General features: G+C 48.7%; 6 protein-coding genes across 6 annotated transcripts; 2 read left to right on the top strand and 4 right to left on the bottom strand.

Moving 5' to 3' along the window:
- Positions 1-1,016: 1,016 nt before the first annotated feature.
- On the bottom strand, positions 1,017-2,768 carry EI90DRAFT_2909040 (Oxysterol-binding protein; the record flags this gene model as incomplete). Its single annotated transcript, XM_039054360.1, has 12 exons — positions 1,017-1,095; positions 1,151-1,327; positions 1,389-1,489; positions 1,540-1,656; positions 1,711-1,808; positions 1,865-1,900; positions 1,947-2,111; positions 2,169-2,251; positions 2,319-2,414; positions 2,484-2,569; positions 2,622-2,643; positions 2,707-2,768. The coding sequence occupies 12 exons, from the start codon at positions 2,766-2,768 to the stop codon at positions 1,017-1,019; spliced, it is 1,122 nt and encodes a 373-aa protein (XP_038920404.1).
- Positions 2,769-3,113: 345 nt separating this feature from the next.
- EI90DRAFT_3118590 (P-loop containing nucleoside triphosphate hydrolase protein) lies at positions 3,114-6,333 on the bottom strand (the record flags this gene model as incomplete). Its single annotated transcript, XM_039063116.1, has 19 exons — positions 3,114-3,209; positions 3,268-3,363; positions 3,418-3,441; positions 3,496-3,592; positions 3,647-3,787; positions 3,847-3,915; positions 3,965-4,126; positions 4,181-4,377; positions 4,493-4,583; positions 4,636-4,653; positions 4,703-4,724; positions 4,779-4,895; positions 4,950-5,193; positions 5,249-5,331; positions 5,382-5,595; positions 5,651-5,677; positions 5,731-5,802; positions 5,872-5,908; positions 5,981-6,333. 19 exons carry the CDS (start codon positions 6,331-6,333, stop codon positions 3,114-3,116), a joined length of 2,160 nt encoding a protein of 719 aa, XP_038920403.1.
- Positions 6,334-6,609: 276 nt separating this feature from the next.
- On the bottom strand, positions 6,610-8,343 carry EI90DRAFT_3118589 (septin; the record flags this gene model as incomplete). Its single annotated transcript, XM_039063115.1, has 12 exons — positions 6,610-6,658; positions 6,720-6,799; positions 6,856-6,937; positions 6,992-7,065; positions 7,120-7,141; positions 7,204-7,352; positions 7,404-7,505; positions 7,555-7,672; positions 7,730-7,867; positions 7,919-8,000; positions 8,070-8,201; positions 8,277-8,343. 12 exons carry the CDS (start codon positions 8,341-8,343, stop codon positions 6,610-6,612), a joined length of 1,095 nt encoding a protein of 364 aa, XP_038920402.1.
- Positions 8,344-10,431: 2,088 nt separating this feature from the next.
- On the top strand, positions 10,432-12,018 carry EI90DRAFT_3013449 (chorismate synthase; the record flags this gene model as incomplete). The annotated part of the gene is made up of 8 exons (XM_039056667.1): positions 10,432-10,521; positions 10,582-10,659; positions 10,716-10,941; positions 10,989-11,263; positions 11,338-11,529; positions 11,562-11,644; positions 11,709-11,867; positions 11,919-12,018. The coding sequence occupies 8 exons, from the start codon at positions 10,432-10,434 to the stop codon at positions 12,016-12,018; spliced, it is 1,203 nt and encodes a 400-aa protein (XP_038920401.1).
- A 402-nt stretch (positions 12,019-12,420) lies between these two features.
- EI90DRAFT_3013448 (uncharacterized protein) lies at positions 12,421-13,454 on the bottom strand (the record flags this gene model as incomplete). The annotated part of the gene is made up of 3 exons (XM_039056666.1): positions 12,421-12,489; positions 12,576-13,315; positions 13,379-13,454. 3 exons carry the CDS (start codon positions 13,452-13,454, stop codon positions 12,421-12,423), a joined length of 885 nt encoding a protein of 294 aa, XP_038920400.1.
- On the top strand, positions 13,366-14,441 carry EI90DRAFT_2546247 (uncharacterized protein). Its single transcript, XM_039053220.1, has 3 exons — positions 13,366-13,818; positions 13,880-14,297; positions 14,368-14,441. The coding sequence occupies exons 1-3, from the start codon at positions 13,543-13,545 to the stop codon at positions 14,403-14,405; spliced, it is 732 nt and encodes a 243-aa protein (XP_038920399.1). The 5' UTR covers positions 13,366-13,542; the 3' UTR covers positions 14,406-14,441.
- The last annotated feature ends 418 nt before the right edge of the window (positions 14,442-14,859 follow it).

The following is a 14,859-nucleotide window of genomic DNA, read 5'->3' as shown; positions in this document are numbered from 1 at the left end:
TTTAAAGAAACGTGGTATCCTGAAAGGATGGGGAAGTTCGTCCAAATCTTCAACCGCGAAGACACTCGCAAATCTCACTGAACGTGCCCCTGCCCATTCCCGTAATGAATCCACAACTTCGCTGTCGGGGCGTGGCTTAAAGGCAACACAAAGAGCTGAGAGTTGGATTTCTGTCTCAGGCGATGTTGCCGTTATCTCGCCTCCCGGCATGTCATCCGAATCTCTTGGCGGCTCTTCATCTGGGCATACACCAGCATTAGCCTCCGTCGATGACAATCATGCGGCCAGCTTGGTGGGAGTTGGAGCAAAGCGGGGGCGTCCGACTCTGAATCCTCTGAAGCCTACAGTATCTTCCGCTTCGGCTGAAGCCTCGGGAGGACCGCGATCAAGTATGGAGGATGCTCCGACCCCACGCACGTCACGGTTCGATATCGTTGCACCTACGCCGAGGCAGGAAGCCTCACGAATATGACTTTAACGCACATGCTCGCTGTCTGCTGTCTGATATTGTCCCTGTATCAATTTCATGCTTTCACCCTTATAATTAAAGTAGCCTCATTCCAAATGAGGTGTCCGCCCTGCGTATTTCGACTGCGTCACATAAATTTTCTTTTGCATTTTCATAATCTGTTGTGCTTTACATCCGTATTTTTAGTTTAGAAACCAGTTTTTCTGGATCTCGTCAAATTTCTCTTGCCATGGCTTCTCATGAAAAACCAAACCTTTCCAACACCCAAACCACCCACGTCCCCGACAACAGCGGAGGCAGGCAATGACTAATTGGCGGAAACCTCCAAGTGACGCGATCCGAACGCGAGTGACCAAAAGTTGGCAAACCTGACGCGAAGGTATGTACAAAACAGAAATGGGTAACGGGCTTGCATTAATTAACAAGGGAATACCTGTATGGATGTAAAGTGCATATGCGAACGCGAAACATTCAGGAAACAACATAGATCCGTACAAAACACAGTGAAGTCAATAGTCCGAATGTTCGACCACAAGTGATTATTCTATTATGCGGAAGGCTCTACTTCCTTTGGCCATATCCAGGCTTCTACAGCTGCGATTTGTTCTTCAGGGGTAGGTGGAAGCCTAGATGAAAGTACGATGAACATGGTGATCTGTCAGTTCGAGCTGGAACACCTACTCGAATTTGACCTTCCAGAGGCCGTCTCGTAATTCGAAGAATCTGGGCACGAATTTTTCGTTCTTCTCCTCTCTCCGCCTTGCTAGTTCGCGTTGAGCATCTTCAACGGAGACCTTCGCACCCGTTGCGGCATCCATATTCTTTTCTCCAATGGCCTTCGTAAGCTTAGACCATTGTCTAATGGAAATGCTCAGGGTTTGAATTTAGTCCCATAGAGAATCAAGATGCTTTTGGTTACCTTTGAGACTCATTTGGTTCTTGCTCTTCTTCAGAGGAAATAATCATTCTCGGAAGGTCCTTTCCCTCAGCAACAACATCAAATAATGTCCGAGTGTTTCCCTCCTTCGAAATCGTTGGATGTTGGAACTACGAAATAAGCATGGACTTACCCGGGCTGACTTAAATTGCATACTCTGACTCCATGTTCCACTGACTTCTCCCACTTCGAAGCCATCATCCTTTTTGACTTTGCCACTTACAGCATTGTATGTCCCTGAGAACATGCCCTTGACCCCGTCTCAAACAGGCGAAACCAACGAGTGGAGGCCGATATCACACACCTTGGTCTTGAAGTTGATTTCACAAGATAGGCCAGTGTTCTTGCATCGTGCAACACTCGTATCACCGAGCTCAAGCACCATCTTCCCGAACAGTATGCCTGTGTGCGCTCGTCATGAAGAACATAAACGAAGAACGATATAACCCATGTCATACCTCGAGCGTACATGTTGGGCATGGAAATCACATACTCTAGAGGGTTATCAGAAAGCGGCCTAATCAGTTCATTGTGCCTTACCGCCGTCCTCGGGTTTGCCCAGGAAAACTACCCGATTTTCCCCTTCCATAATTGTTGACACACTATTTCCAAGAAACCTTGATTTCGGTCTAAGCTCTCCAGCGATGACGAGCCTGTTAGCAGGGGACACATAGAAGTACGCAGATATCGGTGGATGATGTGATACTTTGTTATAGAAACAAATTAATGATTCCTAACCTGATCACCGATAATTCACAATACCTTGCTCAGCAATATAGAATCCTTTCGACCCGTCCTTGTATTCGAAGCGACAACGAAAGAACTCTCCAAGTGTTGGATTATACCTATTTACCCAAAAGTGGTTAATTAATTTCGGCAACATGTGGTAGAAAGGCTGCTTTGGTTACTCACGGTTTCTTGACTCCCCGGGGTTTTCTGTGCCACCCGGACATATAATATCGGAGGACTCTCAAAAACCGTTCCTCTGGGTCCGCTTCGTTCTCAGCTCTGGAAGAAGGAAATGAATGCCGTCAAGGTTACATGTGTGTGGGTATTGAGGTCAACTAGCCCCATTACCCAAAGATTAGATCTGGGTGACTCATGAAGTCCGTGATGCGTTGTAGCATGCTGCGCGGCTCCAGAACGAATGTTGGGAAAGCGACCTGTTGAGTGTTTATAGGCCATGATGCTTTACGGCTCGAACAACAGACAAACCTTTGATAGATCCATGCCGATTCTAGGAATGCAGCGTGTTTCGTCGATCTCGAGCCGAACGCGATGATCGGTGACGCACACTCACCGTAGTTGGGATATCAGCGACATGATGATAGAGCCTTCATTCTCATCCCTGAGGTTGGACATAGCGTCAAATTCTCGGTCTGACTCGCAGAACACAATGGCAAGGGATTGAAGCGTGAATGTATAGAATCTCACAGTATTTCAGTTTCGCTTGCCGCTGACCCTTCCAATGCTCGATCTTCCTCCCTTGGAGACGAACTACCGCGATTACGGCGATGACCATTCCCCGATAGCATATTCATAAAGCCCGACATTGTGAAATATTGGCGGGCACTGTAGATGATGGCGTCAGGAGATTGAATTTGGGACAAATGCGGGTCACGCGATGCATTTCCAGCGCGTCTAATCTACAAAAACAACGTAGGGGCTGTTCAGTGAACCGGTGCAATACAACTCCTTTGTCCCTGGCTATGGCCTTGTCTTGATATTGGATATAATGAGCTTCTTGTACTCTTCCACATCCCCATAATATTTTTTCACAGTGTCGTCAGCACAAACCCAGAGCTGCAAAGGTAAAACTAGTCAATGAGTGATCACATCGCTTGCTCGGCGCAGTGCTTACTTCTGACGCAACCCTCGTGATGAAGCGTTCGTCGTGAGAAATAAGAATGACGCCTCCATTCCACGTTCCCAACGCATGCATCAATGCATCCAGACCCTGCCGGACGGAGGGTAAATAAGTTTTACAGATACCAGCTAAGATTCTCCGTACCTCCATGTCAAGGTGATTGGTAGGCTATATAAGGCGACTTGAGCGTTTGTCGTCATTCACGAAGCGATCATTGCTCACCTCATCGAGCAACAAGATGTGAGGTCTGTGAAGAGATAATACCGCGAATGCGACACGACTCTTTTGGCCTCCGGAGAGCGTCTCTATTGATTGTAATCTATGCGAATTCATGAGTAGTCGAGCAACAAAGATTTCCAGTGCAATTCATTACCCAGTCAAGCCTGAAATGCCGAAAGCGCCAAGATGTGCTCGGTACTCTTGTTCGTTTCTGCCTGGAAACCTCTGAGCCAAGTAGGAAACAGCAGACATTGCCGATGGGAGCGTGTCAACATGGTGTTGGGCAAAGTAAGCTCTGGCATAATCGTATGACCACCTGTTTACAATGTCCAGATGCGGGCTTATTGCACTTACATCCGAAGGCGCCCATTTCGTATTTGGTCCCCCGACAGCGGTTTCAACTCTCCAGTGAGCAACTTGATCCTAAGAGGCAAATCAGTAAGTCAAGTTATCAAATCACCCAAGAACTTACAGAGTACTTTTCCCGCTGCCGTTAGAGCCAACAACAGCAATGCGAGACTCCAGGCCTACATCAATACTGACGTTTCTGAGGATAATCCTGTCAAGGGTATATCCAAACGTGACCTCGCTAAGTTGTAGAAGAGGTGGAGATATCTTATCTGTCTCCGGAAATCTAGAAATACAGCGTCATGACAAAACCCGTGGTCGACGCTGGTAGCTGGCATACTTGAACTTCTCCGTTTCGTCCTCCTCCGGAGGCTCGAGCTCAGGAAGCTTCTCAAGGATTTTTATCTTGCTTTGTGCCTGAGCGGCACGATTCGCATTATAACGCCATCGATCAATAAAGGCTTGCAAGTGGGCACGGTATTCCATTTGAGCATGATACTCCTTCCGCTGATTCCGCTCGCGCTCCGTCTTCGTTGCCTGTGTAGGAAACCATGAGCCGTCACAAATAAGTGTCACGAGGCCTGAGAATACTCGCATAAAATTGAGCGAAATTCCCCTTGTAGTAATCCAACCGTTTGTTGTGTTGATGCACAATGTCTGTGGCCACAGCATCAAGGAAGGCACGGTCATGGGACACAACAAGAATCGTCCCGGCCAGGTTTGCAAGTAGTCTTGTAGAAAACCTGGAAAGATAAGTATAGAAGAATTGGACTAAAGGAAATAAACTCATCTAACCAAGCAAGGGCATTTAGACTTTCAAAATATCAGCAAAACACTAGAGCTGAAAGTGACTAGTACTCACTCAATGTGGTTAGACGGCTCATCTAACCATTATGAAATGAGGCGAATATATGGCTACTGTGACGTATCGCACGCACCAAGCATCAGCAAGTCCGGCTTGACAAAAAGGGCTCGTGCCAGTGCTAATCGCATTCGCCAACCACCAGAAAATGTCTTGGTCAATCGATGCTGATCTTCTTCGGCAAATCCAAGTCCTATAACCACCGTCAGTTAAATGTGTCCAGCACAATCCAAACGCTCGAACACACCGGCCAGCAACTGCGCAGCCCGAGCTGGTCCCGTTTCCGCCTCCATGTCAGCTAAACTCGCATGCACTTCAACCAGCCGACTCTCAGCCTCTTCTCTTGCCGCCTCGGCGGCTCCATCAGATGGGTCGCTGGTCTCCAACTTCGCCAACTTGGCATTAAGATCTCGTTCCTCGGTCATCAATCTGTCTCGCCAGACATCTGCTTTGAGAACCGACTCAATGGCAGGAGTATCATCCCCAACTATCTATGTGCATGTCACCATCCGCGTCCAAAAATGGTCAAAAATTATATTGACTCACCTCTTGTTCGACAAATAATATAGAGATGTTGGAAGGAACGGGTAGCTCCCGCAATGCTATATGCCGTAAAAGTGTACTTTTGCCTGACCAACAGTCAGGGATGATAGAGTATACGAAGATACATGCCACTGACCAATACCATTCCGTCCAATAAGGCCATAACGACGTCCGTACGCGAGAGTTAAAGAGGCACCAGATCTAAGGGAAACCATGTCAATTATAACATCGAATCTCATCTCTCGAGCGACTTGCAAAATTCGATGTGACCCAAAACTGACATCAATGTTTTGCAAATGAATGTCCTTGCTCTTTCCTTTGCTCGATGTGCGAGCTTCAAGTGGATTGATCTGCGCAGTTCAACCCATTCAAAAAATCTGATAGCACCATCAATCTGCGTTTTACCTTCAGGAACATATCCTCGTACGTTTGCTGTGAATCAACTTCAATTCCACCAACCGGACGTGGAAGCACCAATCACGAACCTGTTTCTTTTGCATATCGAGGAGTTTTGATCCTTCATACAGATCACGACGAGCACGCTTCTCAATCTTCGCCTAATCATTCGCCAATTTGTCGACAGTGACTCTTGAATGTGTGAGTGGCTAAAAAGCTTGCAAACCGACCTTAAGTTTAGCCTCAGCCTTTTCCAATTTTTTATGTCTACTTGCGAAGCCCTATGATGGCCGCTGAACGGAAATGCTCGAGGCGATTTTATGACCATGCTATACTTACTTGCCCTTAGTGATAGACGACAGATCCACACCCTCAGAAAACCCAATGGTTTTCGATATTGCGCCTGTTTGGCTCATATCGATAACATTATCCAAGCGTGTAAGTGCAGGCCTCTGAAGCTTCGAGTGTAGTTCTTCCCGCTTATTCGACTCCTCAGTCAATCTTGAGATTAGCTTGTTGATCTCGGCGTCGTATCCTCGAACCGCAGATCGCAGCAACTCCTTCGTCACTTTGAGAACATCTGCAGAATCCTCGTCCGGGTCATCCCAGAGCCCACCAAGATACTGGACGATGACCTCGTCAATTGTGTCCGGAGGAAAGGCATCTCGTATCTCGAAAGCAATTTCGGACATTTGAGATACAGAAGTTTACGTAAGTCAAATAAGGATGCGCCAGGCGCTTCCACAATCATATTCACAAAGTGTTATTTAGTGAGTGGTACTTCGTTATGAGATGATAAAGTGATAATGGTATGCGGAGACCAAGAAATCGGAATGGCATCAATGAGCGGCGAGTTAAGTCAGAATTAGAAGAAGGATAATGATGAGCGAGAGACCAAGAAATAACAGAAGGAGGCATTCAGGTAGACCCAGGCATTGGTAAGAAATAGGGAAATGGGTACACTTTGCTTAAAAGTCGGACATGCTGCCCTGAGCAGCAAGACGACTTTCCAAATTCCTGCGAGGTGATGGAGAATCGGTTAGCATAGTGCAAGCACGGGCGTTGGTGAAGGACGGACCTGAGTGCCTCTTCTTTTGCGACGAGCTCCTGGCGTTTCTCGCTGATTTCCCGCTGAACCCTGAGCTCGATCTCGCGGAGCTAGGGTAATACACCATGTAAGACGTCAGGAATGCAAGTAGTGAGAGTTAACGAACTTTCTCTTCTTCCCTGCGCAACTGTTCTTCCTTGAGGCGAACTGACTGTGTAGCAAGTTCATCAGGTAAAATTGACGAATCGCTATTGAAGTGTGTCAGCAAAAAACAGACACAAAGCCCTTGGAGGTCGACTAACTTCTCGGTAGGATGCATTGTTCTTGAGAGTTTCTCAGTACGGTATGTTTCGTAGAGGACGTCATCAGTCAACGACTACAGAGGACCCACTGTGAGTGGAGATATCGACCGAGCCTTGTTCAGACGGACCTTGAGATCAGCCAAGTGTGAGCTGTGTTAATGAAAGTGTGGTCATTTTCGGCTCTTGCTGATTTAAACAAGACATGTACATACTTCAGCAATGCACTCCTCAATCTGCCGAAATCGGAGTGCTTCAAGTTGTCGACCTCGACAATACCCCAAGGATACATGCGAGCCCTCACAAGCTGGCCCCCAATGTCAATCTCATCTTCAGAACCCACAATAGCGAAAGGAAGTAGGCTCTTAGGGTAAAGATGAGTGTAATGCTCATGAAGACGTCTGTATTGACTCACTCGCAATTCGCCGTTCTCCGCAATAGTATCTTCATCATCTTCCTCGACGTCATAGGGGAAATTGTAGACCGGGATGCCATAGTGCTCAATGTCCTCCATGACCTGTCGCCAAATCAGCCAGCAAGCAGGCAGCCAATCCACCAAGACATACACGCTTCTTGAACCCTCGCAACTCACTTGGTGTCATGGAATCTGCCTTTCCAATGACCGGGATGACATTGACACGTGGAGAAAGACGCTTCATCAGTTCAATATCCATTTCACGAAGACTAGGTTCTAGCGCTCAGAACTGGAGGTTCAGGACATAGGCATAACAAGTTACGTACGCATGTCCAGTAGGGGGTATGAAGTAAAGCAAAGCATGAACCCTGTTGTCACGGAACCGGGGGTTGCGCTTAATACGGGATTGCTCGGCGAGAATGTCATCATATTGGCGTTCAAGGTAGCCAACTATCTCCTGGAACCTAAATCCAAGAAATTGATTTCTGTGAGAGCTGGATCAAAAGAACACTTACGCAGATTCGTTGTCAATGTTATCCCCGAAACCCGGAGTGTCAACAATTGTGAGCGCGATTCGGACGCCATCCTCCTCAAGTTCTAGCAAGGCGGATCGTTGCGTGAGTGTACAGTGGTACGATGAACCTATACGTAATGACGAACACGCACCAACATTAATGGGTTTGATCTTGATGCCCTCCTCGATATGAGCAGACTCCGGATTATCCGAAATCTTATGGCTCAACACTTCAGATTCGCAAAGGGTGTTGACGAACGTTGTGCGTCCAGTTCCAGAAGCACCTTGAGCACCCAAATTAGGTTCAAGATGTGAGCAACACACATACAGACACCTGCAGAGCGCGAGAAGACGCTCACCGACAACCATGAGTGTGAACTGCACTCCCTTCTTCGCATTTTTGCGTCCTCCGCGTCGCGTGGCCATCTTTGGAGGTGAAGAAACTTTTTCGAGTTGATTTGGGATTCAAACTCAAACTGAATTGAAGACCCTTCAGTCAACTGAATTTCCAAAGGGGGCAACACGAGCAAATATATTTGGTTAACCAGTCGCCAACCCAACCGCCTTCGATCATCTCCTCGCAGTAATATATGTACAGAGAAAAGGGGGGGATTACAGTGTTAACCATAATAAACCTCTACGAGGGATTCCACCCTAAAACAACCGCGCCAGATATGCCGAGAACTACCCCGGGGTTTGCTCAAGGGTGTCAAAATAACGCGGGGTGGGATCCCCACGTCGGGTAGCGGTCGTAAAAAGAATCGGGATGGACAAAAGACGAGCCAGCCCGCATCACAGGCTCAGCAAATATCACAACCAGGCGCAAGCGAGATCTGTACTATGGCGTGCTGTACGGTTGTATATGGAAATGAACACCGGTGATACTAATCGAACTTACTCTTATCAAGAGCGGGGAATATGAACCCGGTAGAAGCGCCTTGCTTTCAGTTGGAACTCTCCGTGCAACATTCTCCCATAGCCAACTCCGGGCCCAGGCATTTTCCATACTAGGCCTTGCAGTGTCGGTCGTATATCCTCCCGGTTCGAAGTCAGGCCCAGGGGGCAGGCGATCAAACCTGTACGACTGAAGATTAGGTCGGACGATGAAGTTTCGACCTAGTCCGGGACATTCATGACTCGGACGGCCAGGCTGCCAGAAGCCGACCGCTGCAGATGCGATAACCGGACGACGTGAACACAAACTTGTCGTCAATCCCCAAGGACCCTCTCTTAATGACCGCCGAAAGTGTATAGTTGATTGTATGCATAATGTCTTTATTGACGAAGCCGGGGTAGATCATACTCAGCAAATCCCCTCGGAGCTTTTGCGCCGCGATAAGTTTGAAGGGATCCGGAATTCGAAGGGAAAGACATGGGACTCGGGCGGGAAAAGCTCAATCAGCGGAAACGCCTTGGAAGATTTATACCAGAAAATATCCCGTTGCAAGGATGCACCCCCTCCGCGTCCGCGCACCCAGCCCAGGAAACCTTGCTCCTGAGAACGGACCTGAGGTTCAAGAAAGCAGACGGGGCAAACCCATACTGTGACGATAACTGTTTCGGCGCCTGTTTCGACTTGCGCTCCGGAGAGTGGGCATATGAGTCAAACTCTAACTTGAAGCCACCATCGTTGTATTCGTGGTGCGTGGATCGAGGCTGCGTCTCAGGCGCTGGGACGCTTTCGGTGAGGACCCACTGCCTCCATGGGTACAAGGGGCCTTGGAGGGATATTGGACCTGCGTTGAGCAGACAGATCCAGCCAGCGACACCGACTCGTCCTCTACGAGCCTGCGATAGAAGTCTAGTGAGAAGGGAAAAGAATCGGACTTGAGAACTTATTTGCGATTTTAGAAGACTTCCGCTCCAAATTTAGAGCGACTCTTACTCATTGCATGATCCCATTCCGTTACGAGTCCGAACGGTCATAGCGACTGACTACATGCCCTACTTCCCAATGATGGCACTGGCATAATTAATATGCCTGAACTACGGCGCTAGAGCGGCAACAGATCATGAGCAGCAAGGAATCGGTCTCAACTGAACAGTCAGTCGCAGATTGATAATTCAATCAGACCAAAGCATTGGATCTATTCCCATAATCAAGGGCACTATAACCAAGAGACGGAACACAACGAGGTCTAGAAGAGACCGTCTCTGAGAACACATGGACTTGGAATCTTGTGCCATCGTCCGTGTTATTAAAAAAAGTCAAGAGGGATTAGCCTTAGAGAAGCGGTAAATGCTAATCCTGACTACCATGCGAAATTCCGACGAAATCACAGGCCGGTGTGAAAGATCATTCCAAAGAATGACCGGCTCAGCGAGTATAATTAGGATCCACGACAGATGAACCAACACTAAGCGTTCACATGAGAGCTCATCTCCTTAAAATGAGAGGAGAGTCCACTGGCCCGAAGCGGTGGGTTAAAGGTCCCCATCTCCAAGTGTGGTTGGTCAGACAAGATCCAAGCGTCGAAACGCCGTGGGAACGCGAGAAAGAAAAATCGTAATTTAATGTCTACCTTCGGCACAGTCTTTCGGGTAACTACATACGGCGAGAGCCACTGCAAATCGGTGGGCTGCATCGTCGATGGTGTGCCACCAGTGAGCATTTTCCGTTTATCTGCGGCGATGGGATGATCTAATTGAACTCGGTTCATGCAGGGCTTGAACCTCTCTGAAGCCGACGTCCAAGTTCAACTTAGCAGACGTCGCCCTGGCCAGAGCAACCTCACAACCCCTGTATGCACACATGCCCCCCTTGTGCTGCCCGATCCTACTAATTTCCTGTTCCATAGCGTAATGAACTCGATTTGGTCCAGATCCAGTCTGGAGTCGAGCATGGTGTAACACTCGGTACTCCGATCGGCCTTCTCGTCCAGAACAAGGATCAACGACCTCACGACTATTCCGAAACCGATTTTTATCCTCGCCCCAGTCACGCAGATTGGACCTATCTCCAGAAATACGGCATCAAAGCCAGTAGCGGAGGAGGTCGCAGCAGCGCACGGGAAACGATCGGTGGTCATTGTGTCTGTTCTCACAAAAAGGCTCAAACTCAATCCCTACAGGCCGTGTTGCCGCTGGGGCCATCGCCGAGATATACCTGAAACAGGCCTTCGGCGTCGAGATCGTCGCGTTTGTCTCGTCCGTTGGGAAAATCGCCATCCCTTCCACTGAATCTCCCAAGATCATCTCTGACAAGTCACCGTGTGAAGATGAGGATGAGAACGAGGATGCTCTCACACCGGAGTTTAGGGAACTACTGAGGACGATTACTCGTGAACGTGTCGATGCTCACCCTATACGCTGCCCTCACCCCGGAACCGCCGAGAAGATGACGCAGGTACGATTATTTCTTCTAATTTTCCCTTGACACTATCCTTGAGTCGAAAAAGAATTTTACATCATTCTCTACAGCGCATCCTCCGCGCAAAGAATGCTAATGACTCCATTGGAGGAACCATCACTTGTGTCATCCGCAATTGCCCTAGTGGGCTGGGAGAACCTGTCTTCAACAAGTTCGAAGCCGTACTTGGTCATGCCATGCTGTCAATTCCTGCCACCAAGGCTTTCGAGATTGGTTCCGGCTTCAAAGGGACTGAAGTCCTGGTTCAAGACACAATGATCCTTTCATTAAGAAGGAAGGAGGGGGGTTGTCCACTTCTACCAACTGGAGCGGGGGTGTCCAAGGCGGCATTACTAATGGAGAAGATATTTACTTCAGGTAAGCCCAGGATTCGATGTTCAAAAACCAATGGCCCCTGATTTTTCGATCATTATGGCGCCAGGATTGGGTTCAAGTCTCCCGCTACTATTTCCCAGCCTCAGGCAACAGCACAGTATGATGGAACGCCTGGTTTCCTGGCTGCCCGTGGACGTCATGACCCTTGTGTTGTTCCTCGTGCCGTCCCCATCGTTGAAGCCATGGCAGCGATTGTCGTCCTCGAGTACGCACGTTCTAAACCACCTTAATTGCCTCAGACTTATTTTCTCACCAGCCAACTTTTAATCCAAAACTCTCGCAAGGCTGCGGCTAGCCTGCTACCTCGGGTTACGACTCTCCCTCCAACTATGGTCCTTTCATCCTCAAAGCAGTAAACCTTCAGCTTTGCATTTCCACTTATCTGATCTACATAGTAATACATTCTGCCGCACTAGAACAGTATGTTGTATGATGGAACGCACTTGCGACGCATATGAAAACAGATTAGGCAAAGATAAGAATCGTTATTTTTGAATACATGCACATACTGAAGAAGTACCCAAAATCGAATGAAGTTCTGACAGAATCAATGCGCTGTGTACATGCAATCACTACGAGCTGCAAAACAGGCGCTAACTGCGTCAATTGTATTAAGATAAGGCTAAATGTAAGGATACCAGAGAATGGATGTAGTCGAGATGGAAGTAAGGCCAGGTTCGAAGTACTGTGCACGAATCACCAGACCTTAGGAGCTATGGGCACTGGCTTGGGAGATTATAGGGTATCACGAGTGCAGTTCAATTGGAGATGACGCTATTTTCGTCATTCCTCTTTCCGCTACTGCACAAGGAAGAGCGTTGTGCGCACTAGGACACGATTAGAAGAAGAGAATCCACGACTTTCAGGATTAGCGGGAAGCTTACGAAGGACTGACTCATCGATTACAACACACCATAGAGGTGAGGCAAGAGGTAAATCCAGAGCAAGTAGGGTCATCGTCATAATCGTCAAAGTTGTCATAATAGATGTTACGACCGAGAGGAGGGGATGTCGCGTCATAAGTTGTATTTCGGTTCCGTAGTATGGATTGGCATTGTCGTGTGGAGGTGAGACCACCTTTTATTGTTTCATGAGATGAGTTGTTGAGGAGCGGTAACCGATCATCGTATACGACTCTGTCGTCACGTTCCCCTTGTCCAGGGGAAGAAAATTCAGGGGAACGGGGGCGAGGAGAACGGTTCGCACGTTTCACGCGTTGTAGGGGACCCCGTAAATTGGCCAAGAATTGATTCGCATCCTTGGAAGCCATGACTGCACTGAGGGAGGTCTTGACGGGCACCGTATATAACTGGGGAGCGGTGGCTGCGGGAGGACGCAATGCAACGGAAAAGGAAGAGGCCGACGATGCTCGTGAACTAGACCGAGAGCACAAGTAGTTGGGTGTGAATGAACTTTGGTCGCGGAGGTCACTGGCATTTGGGTCTGATCGTTCCGCAGGCCCAGGACGATCTTTTCTTCGTATGCCTGAAGTTATGCGCACACGGCTGGCGAAGGTTACGGCTCTGGGACGATTCTCGCGATCGTTCCCATATGGCTCGATGGATTTGTGTCCAGCGGTGTCCAGCGCATTGATATTTCCTTCGGATTGCGAAATAGGCACGGGGGAGGGGAAGGAAGCTGTTGGATCTCCTTCTGCCAAGACGATAAGCATCGAGCATTCTGGCGCTTATACGGAACCGCTATATAGGTACTGACCGGTAACTTGTTGTCTCGCCTCATTCCCGGGCCGACCGAAAGGAACACCGCCCACTGGCAAGCTTTGGATGCTCATGGCCCAAGGGACTGCAGATGTCGCTCTGCGCGGGCTGCGTTAATAACGCTTTCAAAGCAGGAAACAGTTCATTCACAACGCTGCAATAATGAAAGAAATGAAATACCCTGAAGAACATGCATGTTGCTCCACGGATCCAAATTTGGTCAATTGGTTTACACTTCATTCTGCCGCTTGGCGGGCGTCGTGGTGGGGGTGCATGGCAAAATCGTTCTCTCCAGCTATGCCAGCTGAGCGCCGACAACGCAGAAGATCACCAGAGCTCGCGGTCCCGATTGACGTTAACCCGAACCCGTTAAAGCGCAAGCGTGTCGAGGAAGCACCTGGCGCCAATAGAACTAGCGAGCCAGAATATACATCCAAGGCATGGAACACTCGTGGCGTTGATGAAGTATATTGGTGCTAATTGATGGTGATTGCTTTAGGTCAATTTTACCTCAATACCGATTGAGATGCTCAATATCTACACCCACAAGTACGATTTGGTGCCACCAATCTACCCGTCTCCTGCCTCTGCATTCGACCCGCCTCCTCCAGCCCACCTCATTAACCCCCCTGCACACTTGCGCCGCTCTATCTCTCCTTCCCTCTCCATTGGGGGTGTCATGTCGGCTAACAGACCGCGTCGCGACCCCTCGAAAGCAAAAGGGGACCAATCACGCCGTCGGAGCTCTCGACTCCTAGAAGAAGAATTGGGATGGCGAGATAGACGGAGCCCTATTCTAGCTGACATCGACGAAGCTCATGCAGCCATTGCAGCCATCGTACAACGACATTACGACCAACAGGTCATCCGCGAGTCCGATGCCATCACTCAGTTCGTTCATGCTGTGAGGGTGAAAGGTACGCCCGGAGATCCTCATATGGTCCTTGGAAGCACCTTTCTTAATATTGTATTCTCACCACTCAATAGACCGAACGCTGAAGGTGTTGCCAATGCCACCATATTGACGACCGTTGATTGGATTTGCGTGCGATCATCACAGCAATGCAGGACGAACACGCCGCCTTTGATCATATTATTACCGTAACTCTTTCGCACGAGTATGTACGTGCTTAATGCCATGTTAGTATTGAATTTTTATTGCCACTTGTATTGTGACGCGAAGCAGATCGTTTGAAGCAAGGTGGGAAGGGCGATTTGAATTACAATAAGCGCCACGCGGAAGGTGCCGATAGGCTAAAATCGGCGCCCCTGTGACAAGGAATGTGACACCCAGGCGCTGCCCTGATCGTGCAACAGCTTCGCTCCATCTCGACCTCGTCATGGTTATGGTGGCAAAATCACCGTTGTCTTTGTGCTGGCCCATGAGCAACACTAGATAAATTCTCTGAGTAGGTAGGACATGGTCTCCCTCCCCTCTGACCAATTCCTCTCGTTTTAAGTGAGTCCTCTTCTGACTTC

Source organism: Cantharellus anzutake, assembly GCF_015039405.1.
Source record: "Cantharellus anzutake strain C23 chromosome Unknown EI90scaffold_8, whole genome shotgun sequence".
Lineage (NCBI taxonomy): Eukaryota > Fungi > Basidiomycota > Agaricomycetes > Cantharellales > Hydnaceae > Cantharellus > Cantharellus anzutake.
Note: the sequence above shows the minus strand (reverse complement) of the source record. Positions and strands in the feature narration are given on the sequence as shown.